Source organism: Oncorhynchus gorbuscha, linkage group LG16 (assembly GCF_021184085.1).
Source record: "Oncorhynchus gorbuscha isolate QuinsamMale2020 ecotype Even-year linkage group LG16, OgorEven_v1.0, whole genome shotgun sequence".
Lineage (NCBI taxonomy): Eukaryota > Metazoa > Chordata > Actinopteri > Salmoniformes > Salmonidae > Oncorhynchus > Oncorhynchus gorbuscha.
In genome coordinates this window covers 58,256,641-58,269,893 of record NC_060188.1, presented here as the reverse complement: position 1 = coordinate 58,269,893, position 13,253 = coordinate 58,256,641, and the positions used below count along the sequence as shown (strand labels likewise).

General features: G+C 41.9%; 2 protein-coding genes across 5 annotated transcripts in view; one reads left to right on the top strand and one right to left on the bottom strand.

Annotated features, from left to right (window-relative positions):
• Nucleotides 1–9,070, top strand: part of LOC124000297 (transcriptional regulator Erg-like) — a 109,862-nt gene extending 100,792 nt beyond the window's left edge. For 2 of the 4 annotated variants that reach the window (XM_046306567.1, XM_046306568.1), the window contains 8 exons: nucleotides 1,905–2,108; nucleotides 4,781–4,861; nucleotides 5,328–5,402; nucleotides 5,882–5,944; nucleotides 6,223–6,279; nucleotides 6,375–6,422; nucleotides 6,699–6,761; nucleotides 6,928–9,070. In XM_046306567.1, the coding sequence (XP_046162523.1) occupies nucleotides 1,905–2,108; nucleotides 4,781–4,861; nucleotides 5,328–5,402; nucleotides 5,882–5,944; nucleotides 6,223–6,279; nucleotides 6,375–6,422; nucleotides 6,699–6,761; nucleotides 6,928–7,448 (1,112 nt within the window). In that variant the 3' untranslated portion in view covers nucleotides 7,449–9,070. The remainder of the gene's footprint in view (nucleotides 1–1,904; nucleotides 2,109–4,780; nucleotides 4,862–5,327; nucleotides 5,403–5,881; nucleotides 5,945–6,222; nucleotides 6,280–6,374; nucleotides 6,423–6,698; nucleotides 6,762–6,927) is intronic. The other 2 variants (XM_046306570.1, XM_046306569.1) reach the window with 2 other exon arrangements.
• A 421-nt stretch (nucleotides 9,071–9,491) lies between these two features.
• Nucleotides 9,492–11,950, bottom strand: LOC124000675 (ATP-sensitive inward rectifier potassium channel 15-like). The gene is made up of 2 exons (XM_046307228.1): nucleotides 11,730–11,950; nucleotides 9,492–11,111 (listed from the first exon to the last, which is right to left on the bottom strand). Exon 2 carries the CDS (start codon nucleotides 11,040–11,042, stop codon nucleotides 10,026–10,028), a length of 1,017 nt encoding a protein of 338 aa, XP_046163184.1. The 5' UTR covers nucleotides 11,043–11,111; nucleotides 11,730–11,950; the 3' UTR covers nucleotides 9,492–10,025.
• Between the last annotated feature and the right edge of the window lie 1,303 nt (nucleotides 11,951–13,253).

Sequence of the window (13,253 nt, the reverse complement as noted above, 5' to 3'; positions counted from 1 at the left end):
CTAACCATATTATACCTGCTACACACAGCCTACATCGTTATCACCATATTAGCTAAAGCAATGTCATAGTCAACATAGCTAATAGAACTAACGCCTTAGTCTGGCCTCCCGAGTGGTGTAGCGGTCTAAGGCACTGCATCTCAGTGCTGAGGCGTCACTACAGACCCGGGTTCGATCCCAAGCTGTATCACAACCAGCTGTAACCGGGAGTCCCAAAGGGCAGCGCACAATTGGCCCAGTGTTATCTGGGTTATTTGTTCAAAACTATTTAACTATTGCCTCTTTCTCTCTTTGAGTCAACTACTCACCACATTTTATGCACTGCAGTGCTAGCTAGCTGTAGCTTATGCATTCAGTACTAGATTCAATCTCTGATCCTTTCACTGGGTGGACAACATGTCAGTTCATGCTGCAAGAGCTCTGATAGGTTGGAGGACATCCTCCAGAAGTTCTCATAATTACTGTGTAAGTCTATGGAACGGGGTGAGAACCAAGAGCCTCCTAGGTTTTGTATTGAAGTCAATGTACCCAGAGGAGGACGGAAGGTAGCTGTCCTCTGGCTACACCATGGTGCTACCCTACAGAGTGCTGTTGAGGCTACTGTAGACCTTCATTGCAACAGTGTGTTTTAATAAATTATTTGGTGACGTGAATACATTTAGTATAGTTTTATTTAAAAGTATAACTTTTTAAATGTTTTACTATAAAAATGTAATGAAATTCACTGAAGAGGATGGTCCTCCGCTTCCTCCTCTGAGGGGCCTCCGCTGCTACAAATATACTGTACGTTGTAACATGTCACCCCAGGGTTTTTTTCTGGAACAAAATGGCGAATAGGTGGTGGGCGTGGTGGGGGCATTATAATGGACATGGTCTCCAACCAAACATTTTAGAGGCCCTCCTCTTGGCTGCAGTGAGAACATTTAACTTTTAGTTACAAGTCCTGCATTTCTACCATATTTTGTCATGGGGCTGAGAGAAAAAATGCTGTTTTATAGCAAATGTTCAAAAAATTCTACACATTTTGCCATGGCTTATGCCATGTTCTTATGCTATCTGAGTGATCCAACCATTATAACAAAATCAATGGAGGCTCCATGCCATCACATTTTTTGAATGTTAGATTATCCCTGACTGTCTAGTTAATATGCTGGTGATTTTTTTTGTTAAAAAATATATAGGTTCATTATTTTCTCTACATACTTTATATCTGGTGTTAGTCGTTTAGGTTTACACTGAAAACGTTTTACCATCACAAAAAGGATTAGTGGCCTGCTGTTGCTAAATGAATAAAGGGGAAACACTGCGAGTGCCAGACCCACTGATCGACCCACGACCCTTGCCTCGTGGTGCTGTAGAGATGTATGCTCACGGAGTTACCGTTGCCTCTTGCTCCTTGCTCTCTGAGCCAGTGTAAGTTATCCCGTTTTCTCCATAGGGCTCTGGTCAAAAATAGTGCACTATGTAGGGAATAGGGTTCCATTTGGGACACTGGGCCGGAGCTGCTAAGTATGGCTGGAAAGGAGGGTCAGACGACAGTGTGGTTTGTTTCTGTACGTGTCAGCTGTTTTTGGATCCTGTTATGTGTGTGCCAAAAGAAGGTGTGACAAACTGGTGGGTTCCTGTGAGTGAGTGGGATGTTTGGTACCAGGTGCATGATCTCTGGGAAAGAGAGTGTCACGGTTCTAAACACATTCTCAGCAGTCATCTAATTGGACAATTTTAATTTCAAAATGTTAAATTAATTTAGAAAATGTTGGTTAGTAAAACCAATTTCATTACAAATGTACACTCAAACCTGTTATCATATAAAGAATGGGAGTAAGTATGAACTGTAAGAAAATAAGTAAGAATGTAAGAATGAAGGTAAGAGTTTTCCCTGTGTTGTGTCCATGGCCTGGCAGATCCCACACTGTGGTCCACGGAGCATGTGCGCCAGTGGCTGGAGTGGGCAGTAAAGGAGTATGGCCTGCTGGATGTGGATATGGCTCTCTTCCACAACGTGGATGGCAAAGACCTGTGCAAGATGTGCAAGGAGGACTTCCAGAGGCTCACGCTCAGCTACAACGCAGACATCCTGCTCTCCCATCTGCACTACCTCAGAGAGAGTGAGTCTAGTATCTTCCTTCTCCTCCTCATCATCATCCCTCTCTCCTCTCCTCCCTCTACATGCTCCCGCCTTCTGCCCCCCTTCCCTAGCTGGCCAACACAATGCAATGGCAGGCAGTAAAGAAAGAGGCTACAAAGGGATACTATTGAAGGGCTGCTGTGGTCTGGTGGTCCATCTTTTTCTACCTCTATACCAGGGGTAAGGTTAGAGAACTTGTCCTGGTGGGTAATAAGTTAAGCAGGCTTAAGGTGCTTTATAGCCGGCATCCAACTGAGCTCTCACTGACATTCCCCGGAGGGCCTCAGCTACTTTGCTTGACTGCAGATTAGAATGAAACCTGGTGAAGGAGTCCCTGTTGTCACTGCTTCTGCTGCTTTGGCTGAGTGACTCACTGCTCCAAGACCTGCTTTCCTGTCCACTGACACCTCACCTCCTCTCTCCAACACATGCATTGGTGCATGTCGTCCACATGCTTCTTCACATGCATACACACACATTCTGGTTTTAAGTTGTTAACATTAGATGTTACAGTGGTAGCTATGTAGTAGCAGTAGGAGTAATGGTGGCAGTAGTGTAACAATAATAAAATAATTAATAATATGTTTTAAAGAAGAATAGGTACACTACATCAATAAAGCCATCATTGGCACCCATCGTAAGAAGCATATCTGTTTATAGTCATTGGAGAAGGTTTGTCAGACTCTTGAGATTATGTTTATCTTTGACACTCTCTCTCTCTGGTCTCTCTTGAGTCCAAGTTCCATTTGATTGTGCAGAGAACCTTCCAGTGAACCATTACTCTTCTCATAGTGACTGCTTGTGGGTTTGTTTGTTTGATATCAGTGTCGGTTTCGGTAGGGTTCACCCACAGATGTGCAGAGGAGGTGAGTGATGGGAGAAAGAGGAAAACCAAACAGATAGAGCCAGCCAGACAGAGAAATGAGAAAGCCAGATAGCTTGAGGAGTTCAGAGTTGAGTGATGTGTACCACCACCTTCTGAACATGGGTGTTGTTCATTTTTGTGTGTCATCATTATGTGCCAAAAACTGTCCCCATTCAGACTAAATATAGGTACAGTATAACATTGGGGGATTCCATGTCAGGACATCCAGAAAATATTTTGGGTATCTCAGATTGTTCTGTGAATTCTGACATAGAAACTTCATTGGGAGGAAGGATGTTTGACATGCTTTTTACATTTGTATAATGAAAGTGTCCGATTTAGGCCCTTTTTAGACCACTGTATACATGGCTCCTGTAAGACCCAACGATCCATGAACTGTATGATACAGATAACATATTTTTGCCATTGTACTCCTTATAGTGTGCTCTCAAATATGGAGTATGTCTCGATTCTGAAATTTACACATTCATATATTCAACATAAAATATATTCATATGAAGACCAATTTTATACATTGACGTTATAGGTCATTTACCAATCACAGCCCACCTTTAGGATTGCACATTCAGCAAATCACCAACAGCAAACCCATTCACTGTGTTGGTGGTGCTCATTAAATTAATCATAACTTCAAAACTAGGAGAGAGCCCACTATGGAAATTTGATGTAATTTTAGAGTTTATTGTTGCAAACATTGTCTTAAAATTAACTAAATCAAAAAGGGCACTTCATATTAATATGTTGAATGTTGAATAAATTAATGTTAACATTTTTCTTTTAGAATCTTGAAATTCTCCATATGTTAGAGCACGCTATAAGGAGTATAATGACACCAAGATGGTGTGTATCATGTACAGTTCACATATCATAGGGTCTTATAGGAGGCAAGGGCCTAAACTGGCCACTCTCATCCTTTCTCCTGATGGTGTTTCTATGTAGATATTGCCAGAACCATATGACATACCCAAAATATCGCCCCCATTGCATTATTCCACAATCCTGTGCTTGAATCGCTCTTGATATGCATGAGTCTCACGAAAATCTTTTGAAAGGCCTTTTCTTATACATTACTTTTAGTGTAATCACCAGTTCCCACACCCTCATTGAAATACTGTGGGCAGTTTGAAATTGATCAGAGAGAATTGCCAATAGGCATACTTAGTGTCACTCCAAAGACTTGTTTTTTGCTGGCCCTATATTAAAAATAGTTGCTGGATTTGGCTTTGAGGTCTGCTTGACTGGAAAATACACTAGTGATGGGGGGGGGGTGAAGAAAGCCCTCACAAGCTTTCCTTTCATCCCCCTCTCCTCCTTTTGTTTTTGGCAATGGCTGCTGCTTCTCTTTCCCCCTCATGTGTACACACGCTCACCGAATTTACTCTGGAGGAGGGAAAGCGATGGATTCTCACGGACGAATGTGGGCACGAGTGATTAACTGTTTATTTGGGTTGGCCCTCCCTACCATTGTCTTACTTACAAGTTCTCTCTCTCTCTCTCTCTCTCTCTCTCTCTCTCTCTCTCTCTCTCTCTCTCTCTCTCTCTCTCTCTCTCTCTCTCTCTCTCTCTCCCCTCTCCATTTCCTCACCACTCTATCTCCCTGTATCGCTCCTTGCCTGTTGAATGTTGCCTCTAATGGTCTGTGTTTGTGTTATGGCTGCCCCCTCCCCCCTCCCTCCCAAAGCATCACTCCTTGCACATCATAGGTTGTTTGAGCTGTTCTATTTTTTTGGTTCATCTCTTTTTCAAAAGAATGTTTTATTTCTCAGCTCCACTTCCTCACTTGACTTCCGATGATGTTGACAAAGCCTTACAAAACTCCCCGCGGTTAATGCATGCTCGCAACTCAGGTAAGGAGTCCCCTGCCCCCCTTCTCTACCTCTGGCTTTGCTCCCGCCACCACAGTATCCGCACACTCACACAGTGCCCACCTATGTATATACAGTGTACTCTTTATATACATTCACACTGATTTGTTGGTATTCATATGAGTATCAGATTATGCATCAAGTAATCAAATTGTATCTTTTGTTGTTATTATTTCTAATGTATTTTTGTTATGTGGTGCAGAAGTTACTGTATGCTGGTGCAGTAATGCATTGTGACTGTAGAGCGTAGATGACAGCATGTGCTAAAGTCTAACATTGATGCATTCTGCTGTAATTGTCCTTGTGCTGCACAAAATCACTCCCCATATGGATATTCGTCAAAGCAATTAAATTGGAACATTCAGGAATTGTGTCATGAGAAGTTGTCATTACGGGTACATAGTCATTTACATAATTTATTAATGATCCTCTCTTTCACTCTCTGCAGGAGGTGCGAGTTTTATTTTCCCCAACACTCCTGTTTATCCCACTGACAACTCCCCCAGAGTCTCCACTAGGCCAGGTGGGTGATTCATCACTCCTATAAATTTATGTAGATGAGGCATAAGAGCACACTGTAAGCACATCCAATTACACTTGTAGAGTAGCAAGGTACAGGGAGGAGAAACAAGGAACCACATACCTTGGAGACAAAGTACTACATTTTGCAAATTGCCCAATGCCCATGTACAAATACACATAAACAAAGATATATTTAGAAGTTTGTCGAAAAATGTTTTAGAGGTTTTATTTATATTTCAACTCAAGCATCCCTTGCCCTTAAAATAATACTCCAGAATGCAGTAGTTGTGTCTCTGTGTTTGGGCCTCTTGTATTATGGGAAGTTTCTGGCAATCCACAACTCTTGCCTCAGACCGATGAGGTGAACCACAGAAATGCACTCATCCATCAGCATGTTTTTGTTTTTATCATAGCGCCCTCTAGGGTTAAGGTTCATAGCCGCAGGCAGCAGGTACATTTGTCATTTATGATATTTTACAGACCTGGCTTATGAAGCAGCCAGAAGATCTGGCTGGGCTCCTCAAGCTGTGTCTTCCACCAAAGGTAAGGAGTCACAATGTACTGCACATTGGTCCTTTGTCAAAACATGGCACTCCCTTTGGTTTTCATCTATTGGGAAATGTGTATAAGTACATTACAGTGAATTTAAAAGATTTAAAAGCTCTTTACAAGCCTGTAGACGAAACATAAACAAAACAGGTCAGGCAGAAAACAGGAATTTGGATACCTCAAGATAAGAAGCTATTTATCTACTGTATACACTTGGAACTTTGCACTCAGGGAAACCCCCTGTTAATAGTTTGGGAACTTTATCCCTCAAGGTTCCCAGCCCTCCCCAACCATTGTCACCAAAACAGAGGAGCAGAGGCCTCAGCTAGGTAAAATATAAGCTTGAACAGTACTCTGAAATAGATGTTGACTGAGCCGAAAAAATACATTTATCCTACTAATGTGAATGTTTTTCACTTCTTAGATCCTTACCAGATCCTGGGGCCTACAAGCAGCAGGCTGGCAAACCCCGGTGAGTTTTAGGGTGGGTGGAAGTGATTATCACTTCATTAGACAAGATTAAAGATTTTAGATATTCATATTACAACAAATGCACCATTTATATAAATAGTTGTTTGTTGCTATTAGTTATTGTGGTGTTGACTGTAGCACACCTTTTTGTAGTTGTTATGGTGATGACCACCTCTTCTATCTCCAGACTGTATTATAATTGTTACGATATTGACTCCCTGACTCTGTCCAGACTGTATAAGTAATTGTTACATGTTGACTTCCTGTCTCTGTCCAGACTGTGGCCGGGACTCAAACAAACCGCAATCCGCCGACATCGCACTACTCTTGAGCTTTAAAGGTAATTTACGTTTGAGCTGACATCCGTAGCATTACCCTGAATGCGATCGTGATCTTCAAGGAAATTGCCTTTGAAAGTGAAGTGCAGTGTGATGTCGGCGTAGTGAGGTTTGAATCGCAGCCAGTATTAGTAATTGTGACTGTGCTGACACCCTTTCTGCCTGCAGGCTCGGGACAGATCCAGCTGTGGCAGTTCCTGCTGGAGCTCCTGTCAGACAGCGCCAACTCTGGCTGCATCACTTGGGAGGGCACTAATGGTGAGTTCAAGATGACCGACCCTGACGAGGTGGCGAGGCGCTGGGGCGAGAGGAAGAGCAAGCCCAACATGAACTACGACAAGCTGAGCCGCGCCCTGCGCTACTACTACGACAAGAACATCATGACCAAGGTGCACGGCAAGCGCTACGCCTACAAGTTTGACTTCCACGGTATCGCCCAGGCCCTACAGCCTCACCCGCCAGAGTCCTCCATGTACAAATACCCCTCCGACTTATCCTACATGAGCACCTATCATGCACACCAGCAGAAGGTCAACTTTGTCACACCTCACCCCCAAGCGCTACCTGTCACCTCCTCCAGCTTCTTTGCTGCCCCCAACCCCTATTGGAATTCCCCCACCGGGGGTATCTACCCCAACACCCGGCACCCAGCCACTCACATGCCCTCTCACATGGGGACTTACTATTAGACCTGCCAGGGGGAGGTTGTCTCACAACTCTAAAACTGGGGGAAGAAACGGGAATAAACCGGCAAACACAAAGGGCAGTTTAGGAACCAAATGAAAAGCGGGCAGGATCAATAATGAAGGAATAATGTAGAGGTAGGGTGTATGAGGTAGAGGTAGGGTTTCATGCCCTATAATTACTTGTGTAATTCTAGAGCATGAGCAGGTAAGGGAACTCAAGGTTTTTTAAAGGATTGAGAGGAGGACTACAGACATGTCGCTCGCTATAAGACGATATAGGAGGGCACACTGTAAAAAGGGCAATAGAGGATGTTGCTATGACCAAGGGCATTGTGCGACATGTAGTTACTGAGAACATTGAAAGACAAGTCTTTGAGTAGACGTAAAAGGGAGTTATCAGTGGACTATTTAACATGAACATGTCCTTTTTATGAAGGGCGATAAATATACCCCAAAAATAACATATCTGCATGAACAGTTGCTTATTATATATTATTTTTTTAAACTATTAAACTACCTTATTTAAAAAAGTTAACATATCAAAGACTGTACAGATTAGGCAAGGTAAGTGAGATGTAAGTGAGGAGAGGGGTGTGGTGTTGCAAATGAGTGTGTACTTTAGAGTACACAGAGGAAGTAGGGAGGAGTACTAAACTTGGCTGTGGTAAACTGTGAAATTAGCACCAGCAGGAAACACCTTGGGTAGACTTGTGCTAGATGGTCATGTCATATGACCATGGATGGACTCACAGACTGTTTGTGACCAAGGGTGGGGAAACATCAAGAGAGGATGGCGGATCATCAAAAGACAATGAAATATGTGAAAAAGTAAGTATTATTCCTTTGGATATTATTAGCCTTATGTCTTATCAGTATTATTATACTATGTGGTAGTCCATATGGCATTATTGAACGTAAAGGAACTTTTTAAAACTTGATTGTTATTCTTGAAAACAATTCATCAGTGTTTTGGAAATTGAGAAAAACTGGAAATAAGATTCGTAAAATGTAATGTGAGACCTCAAATCTTTTTAGAAGGAAGGAGGGTTTTTCTTGACCAGTGCCTTACCACAGAAACTCCCAGTTCAGCTGAAGAGATTTTATGAAGTGCCAATTTTGTATTATTGTTTTTCTGAGTCACGAACGCTGTGCGTTTGTTAGATTGAAGTATACAAGTCAGTGTTATATTTCTTTTTATATGATAAATATATAACTTATGCATTTATACACTACGAGTTGATCTCAGCCAGCCAAAGACACATGCAACGTTTTAAAATTAGATATAGTGACAAAAAAAGTAATTGAAATGGACCAAAGCGGGCAGTAAACAAAAAATTGTTTTTTAAACTATTGTTGCCTTTGAACTTTAATCTCTGTAAACAGTTTACAACATAAACTATATATACTAATCTAAAACGGATTGTGTTGGCCAGGCAAGGCATTTCAGACCTGTTCAGTATTATTTTATGGGATGCAGGCTTGGGTAGGACACCTATAAACTGGCAGCCTTGTAAACTGAGAAACAGGACTGAGATACTGAGATTGTTGACTAAAGGGACGATAAAAATCATATACTTTGATAGATTTTCTACAGTGTAATTTCTAATAAAGTATTTTCAACCAAAGTGCTGTCCTCTCTTGTCTTGGAAGGTCAAATATTGTGTGTTATTGTGCTCTGTCTGCATACAGTAAAGAGAAGTTGCTCCCATTGTTTTGACCCAAAACGTTCAGTGTGTGCCAACAACCAAACGACAGACCTCGAGTTCGATTCAATCTGTATCGCTGAAGCATTGCAGATTGCACAATAGAAATGTAAAGGTAATTTCCGATTGAGCCGACAAATGCAGCGTTTGCCGTGAATGCAGTCTCCATTGCCTTTAAAATTCAATCACGCTGTAACTTGGAAGTTTTGCGATACAGATTGAGGAGAGCCCTTAATTGGCGCGACCCTAAGTGATGGGGAGTAGAGCAGTGTGTGATGGGGGTAATGGGAAGGGGGATAAAAACATCCCTTCAATCTCATAATGGCATATGAAACATCTCTTCTTCAAAGTCAATGGTTTATTCATAGACAGAAAAAACACAGCTCTTAAGCGCTACACAAAAAAGTTTTGTTCTATCCCCATCTGCTCTTAGTGTGAAATTTGTATAATATATTAAAATATCCAACTTGAGTGATACAAAGAAACAACATCTTGAATCTTCTTTCCTGGAATCCTATGTACAGGTGAAATATTTCTAGTACAGCAATAATTGCTGCTACAGTTCCACTCAAACACTGGCACCTGAGACTCAGTCCTTGTTTTGCCTGTATGTCTATATTCTCCTATTATATGGCTTGTGGATCCAAACGATGTGCTAGTTATATACTGCACCTGAATTTACTCTGTCCAGATAAATACTGATCATGTTGAACATTTGAATTTGCCTAAAATGTCATCATTCAACTATGAGTATTGGGTTTAGCAGTTATATGAAATAAAAACAGATATATTTCCGTAATGCGTGTTTACAAATTGTTTCCAGACAGTAACTGTGGGTCATGTTTATTACCAGTGTCCAACATGTTTGAGGGACCTCTTATTCCTTCTTGTACTCTAGTTTCAGCTTATCTTTGTTGTTGCTGGGGAGTGTCGGGTCGCTGCTCACCTGCACCTTGTCAAAGAAGTTAAAGTCGGCCACATACTGGCCACCAGGGGTGCTGAAGAGCACAGGCTTGAACTTGTAGTCCCACAGGATCTCCTGGGGAACGTACGAGGTGCGGCTCTGACAAGTGGCTGCCGTGGACTCCATGGTGGCATTAAGGGTGACCAGCAGCTCAAAGTCACGCGTCCGCAACCTCTCGGCAGTCAGCCCCGCCAGGGGGCTACTCTCATCCAGCACGTGGTAGAATGTGAGGGGCAGGATTAGGAAGGGGCACTCCCCGCACGAGTCTATGTAGAAGTCCACAGCCGTCTGGCGGATCAGAGTCTTTTCGCCCTCCTCAGTCACATTGGGTGAGAGCAGCTTGCCCATCAGCTGGATCTGGATCAGCAGGCTCTTCCTCAAGTTGGCCACACGCACCATCAGACATAGTTTACCATTGTGGCGGCAGATCACTGCCAACTGGCTGAACTTGATGGTCTCGGCCCGCTTTTTGGGCCGCGCCAGCTTGGCAAGCAAGGCCCCGGTTACAAAGATCTCAGCCAGGCCCGTGGTGACCAGCTGGACCAGCAGGACGAAGATGGCCAGCGGACACTCGTCGGTGATGTAGCGGAAGCCATAGCCAATGGTGGTCTGAGACTCCAGGGAAAAGAGGAAGGCACCGGTTAGGGTCGCGACGTTCATGACACAGGGCGTGTGGTTGGACAGCAACTCACCCTCGAAGTCACCGTTGCCCATGCCAATAAAGTAGAAGATGACGCCAAAGAGGAACCAGGTTATTATGAAAGTGGAGGAGAAGAGGGTGAGCTTATAGCGCCACTTCATGTCCACCACCGTGGTCCAGATGTCGTGGAGGTAGATCTTCACCATGCCCTCCACGTTGTCAATGTGCACTTGGTTGTGCCCATTCTTGGAGATGATCCTCCGTTGGACATCTGCCTTCTTGGTGGTCATCTTGGTCTTAAGTGTGTTCTCTGTAGTTTCCACTTTGTTGTCACCCTATTTGCATTGCAAGCAGTGGGACTGAAAAAGAAGAAGCAATGTTAGTCAATGGCAACAAACTAGGACACAGTAGGTAACACAGTTCAGGAATAGTTCAAGCATTAAATGAGCCCTTTGGACAAATGTCAGTTACAAAAACATTCTCACTAGAGCTACTGTGGCTGGTTGGTTTCATCCAGAAATTAGGCAATTGATAAGATATTTCCACACACCTAATTTCACAACACATATATTTAATCTGTTAGATACTGTATGTCCTCCCTCTGATGTTCAAATATGTACAGTATATCACTGGCCCAAAAACATTTCCTCTAAGTAATGTCTAAATATTATGTTATATGTATTCCCCACTGAAACACACTATTTTTACATTTAAACAAGGTTTCTTTTAGAATATATGCAATATATGACATCAATGTAAATCTAGATTCTTAATTTTGCCAGTTGACACGGCAACTACAAAAATAGAGCTCCTCATGACAGAAAGCTCAGGATTATTATTTCTATGGTTAATAAGAAATTATGGAAAGTTGTAAATTCACTCAGTAGCATGCAGTAACACTTTCTGTAGAACGTCTTACAAAGTTCCTAACTTCTCTAAGTTACTTTTAAAATGCAAGGAAGTTGTATAATACTTACATTCAGTGTTGATGCCTTCTCAGGTGTGTCTTCATTTGCTCTCAGTAGTTATAATCTGCAATGTGAACCTGCTGTAAAAAAAAACTTATTGAGAGTTCCACAATGTCCTCTCCTCTTTGTCCTCTTTGGCACAATGATATTTAGGACAGTTTGTGAGAACAAAAAGGAGAGAGAAGGAAAAAAGCTTATTCAATGAGTTCTTGGCTACCTGTAGGTAAGCTTTTATTTCAAGTGTGGGACAAACTCCACCTATCTACCCCACCCTACCAGGGGCAGGTATGCAACAAGTGCTCCCTTTCACACGTTTTAAAAATTCTCTGAACTCATAGTTTGTTTTGTAGTTCCATGCATAATTGTTGTTTCTTTATACACACACCCTGATTTACTATCTCCAAGGCTTAATAATAATAATACTGACAGATATTCTAAATCCTTGAACAGAACAGAAAATGAAATGACCCTGATCTCAGCCTTTTTTATTTGACTATGGTATTGTATTAAAGGGAAGATATGATGCAGTTGAAAGCTAAAGACAAATGGAAAAGTTGGGTTCAATATAATGACATGTATTACCATTAATAAAATGGCAAGTCAAATCATAAATCACACCGTATATAAAATCACCACATCGAAAATGTAACAATTGTTTTTCAAAGTGCATGTACTGTATGTAGGGAACTAGAAAGTGGGGTCCCATGACCCATATCTAGCCAATAAGGAATCTGTATAATCGGTAAACACAAGAAGTCTCTCTCCAGATTTAATGCAATCCTCTGTGTAACCATTGCGCTGTGACCTTGGATTACATTACAAGAGGTGCAGATAATAGCTCCTTGGGTTATTCATTAACTGATCTGAGGGCTGGTGCTAACAATATACACTCGGTGTACTGCTCTTTCCATGACATGGGCTGACCAGGTGAATCGAGCTGAAAGCTATGATACCTTATTGATGTCACTTGTTAAATATACTTCAATCAATGTAAATGAAGGTGAGGAGACAGGTTAAATAAGGATTTTTAAGCCTTGAGACATGGATTGTGTATGTGTTCCATTGTGAGGGTGAATGGGCAAGACAACATATTTAAGTGCCTTTAAATGGAGTATGATAGATGGTGCCAGGCACATCGGGTTGTTTTAAGAAATGCAACGCTGCTGGGTTTTTCACGCTCAACAGTTTCCTGTGTTTATCAACAATTTGTAATTGTATTTATTATGGATAAATAAATGTATTATGCCAAGGCAGCAGCTACTCTTCCTGTGGTCCAGCAAAATTAAGGCAGTTATACAATTCTAATATCATTAAAATACATTAACAACAGATTTCACAACACATTAAGTGTGTGCCCTCAGGACCCTACTCTACTACCATGTATCTACAGCACAAAATCCATGTGTACGTGTGTATAGTGCATATGTTATCGTGTGTCTGTGCCTATGTTTGTGTTGCTTCACTGTCCCCGCTGTTCCATAAGTTGCATTTTTGTATCTGTTTTTTAATCTGCTTGCATGAATTACTTGATGT

Coding starts and splice junctions, on each gene's coding strand:
- LOC124000675 (XM_046307228.1), bottom strand. CDS start 11,042: ATGACCACCAAGAAGGCAGATGTCCAACGGAGGATCATCTCCAAGAAT.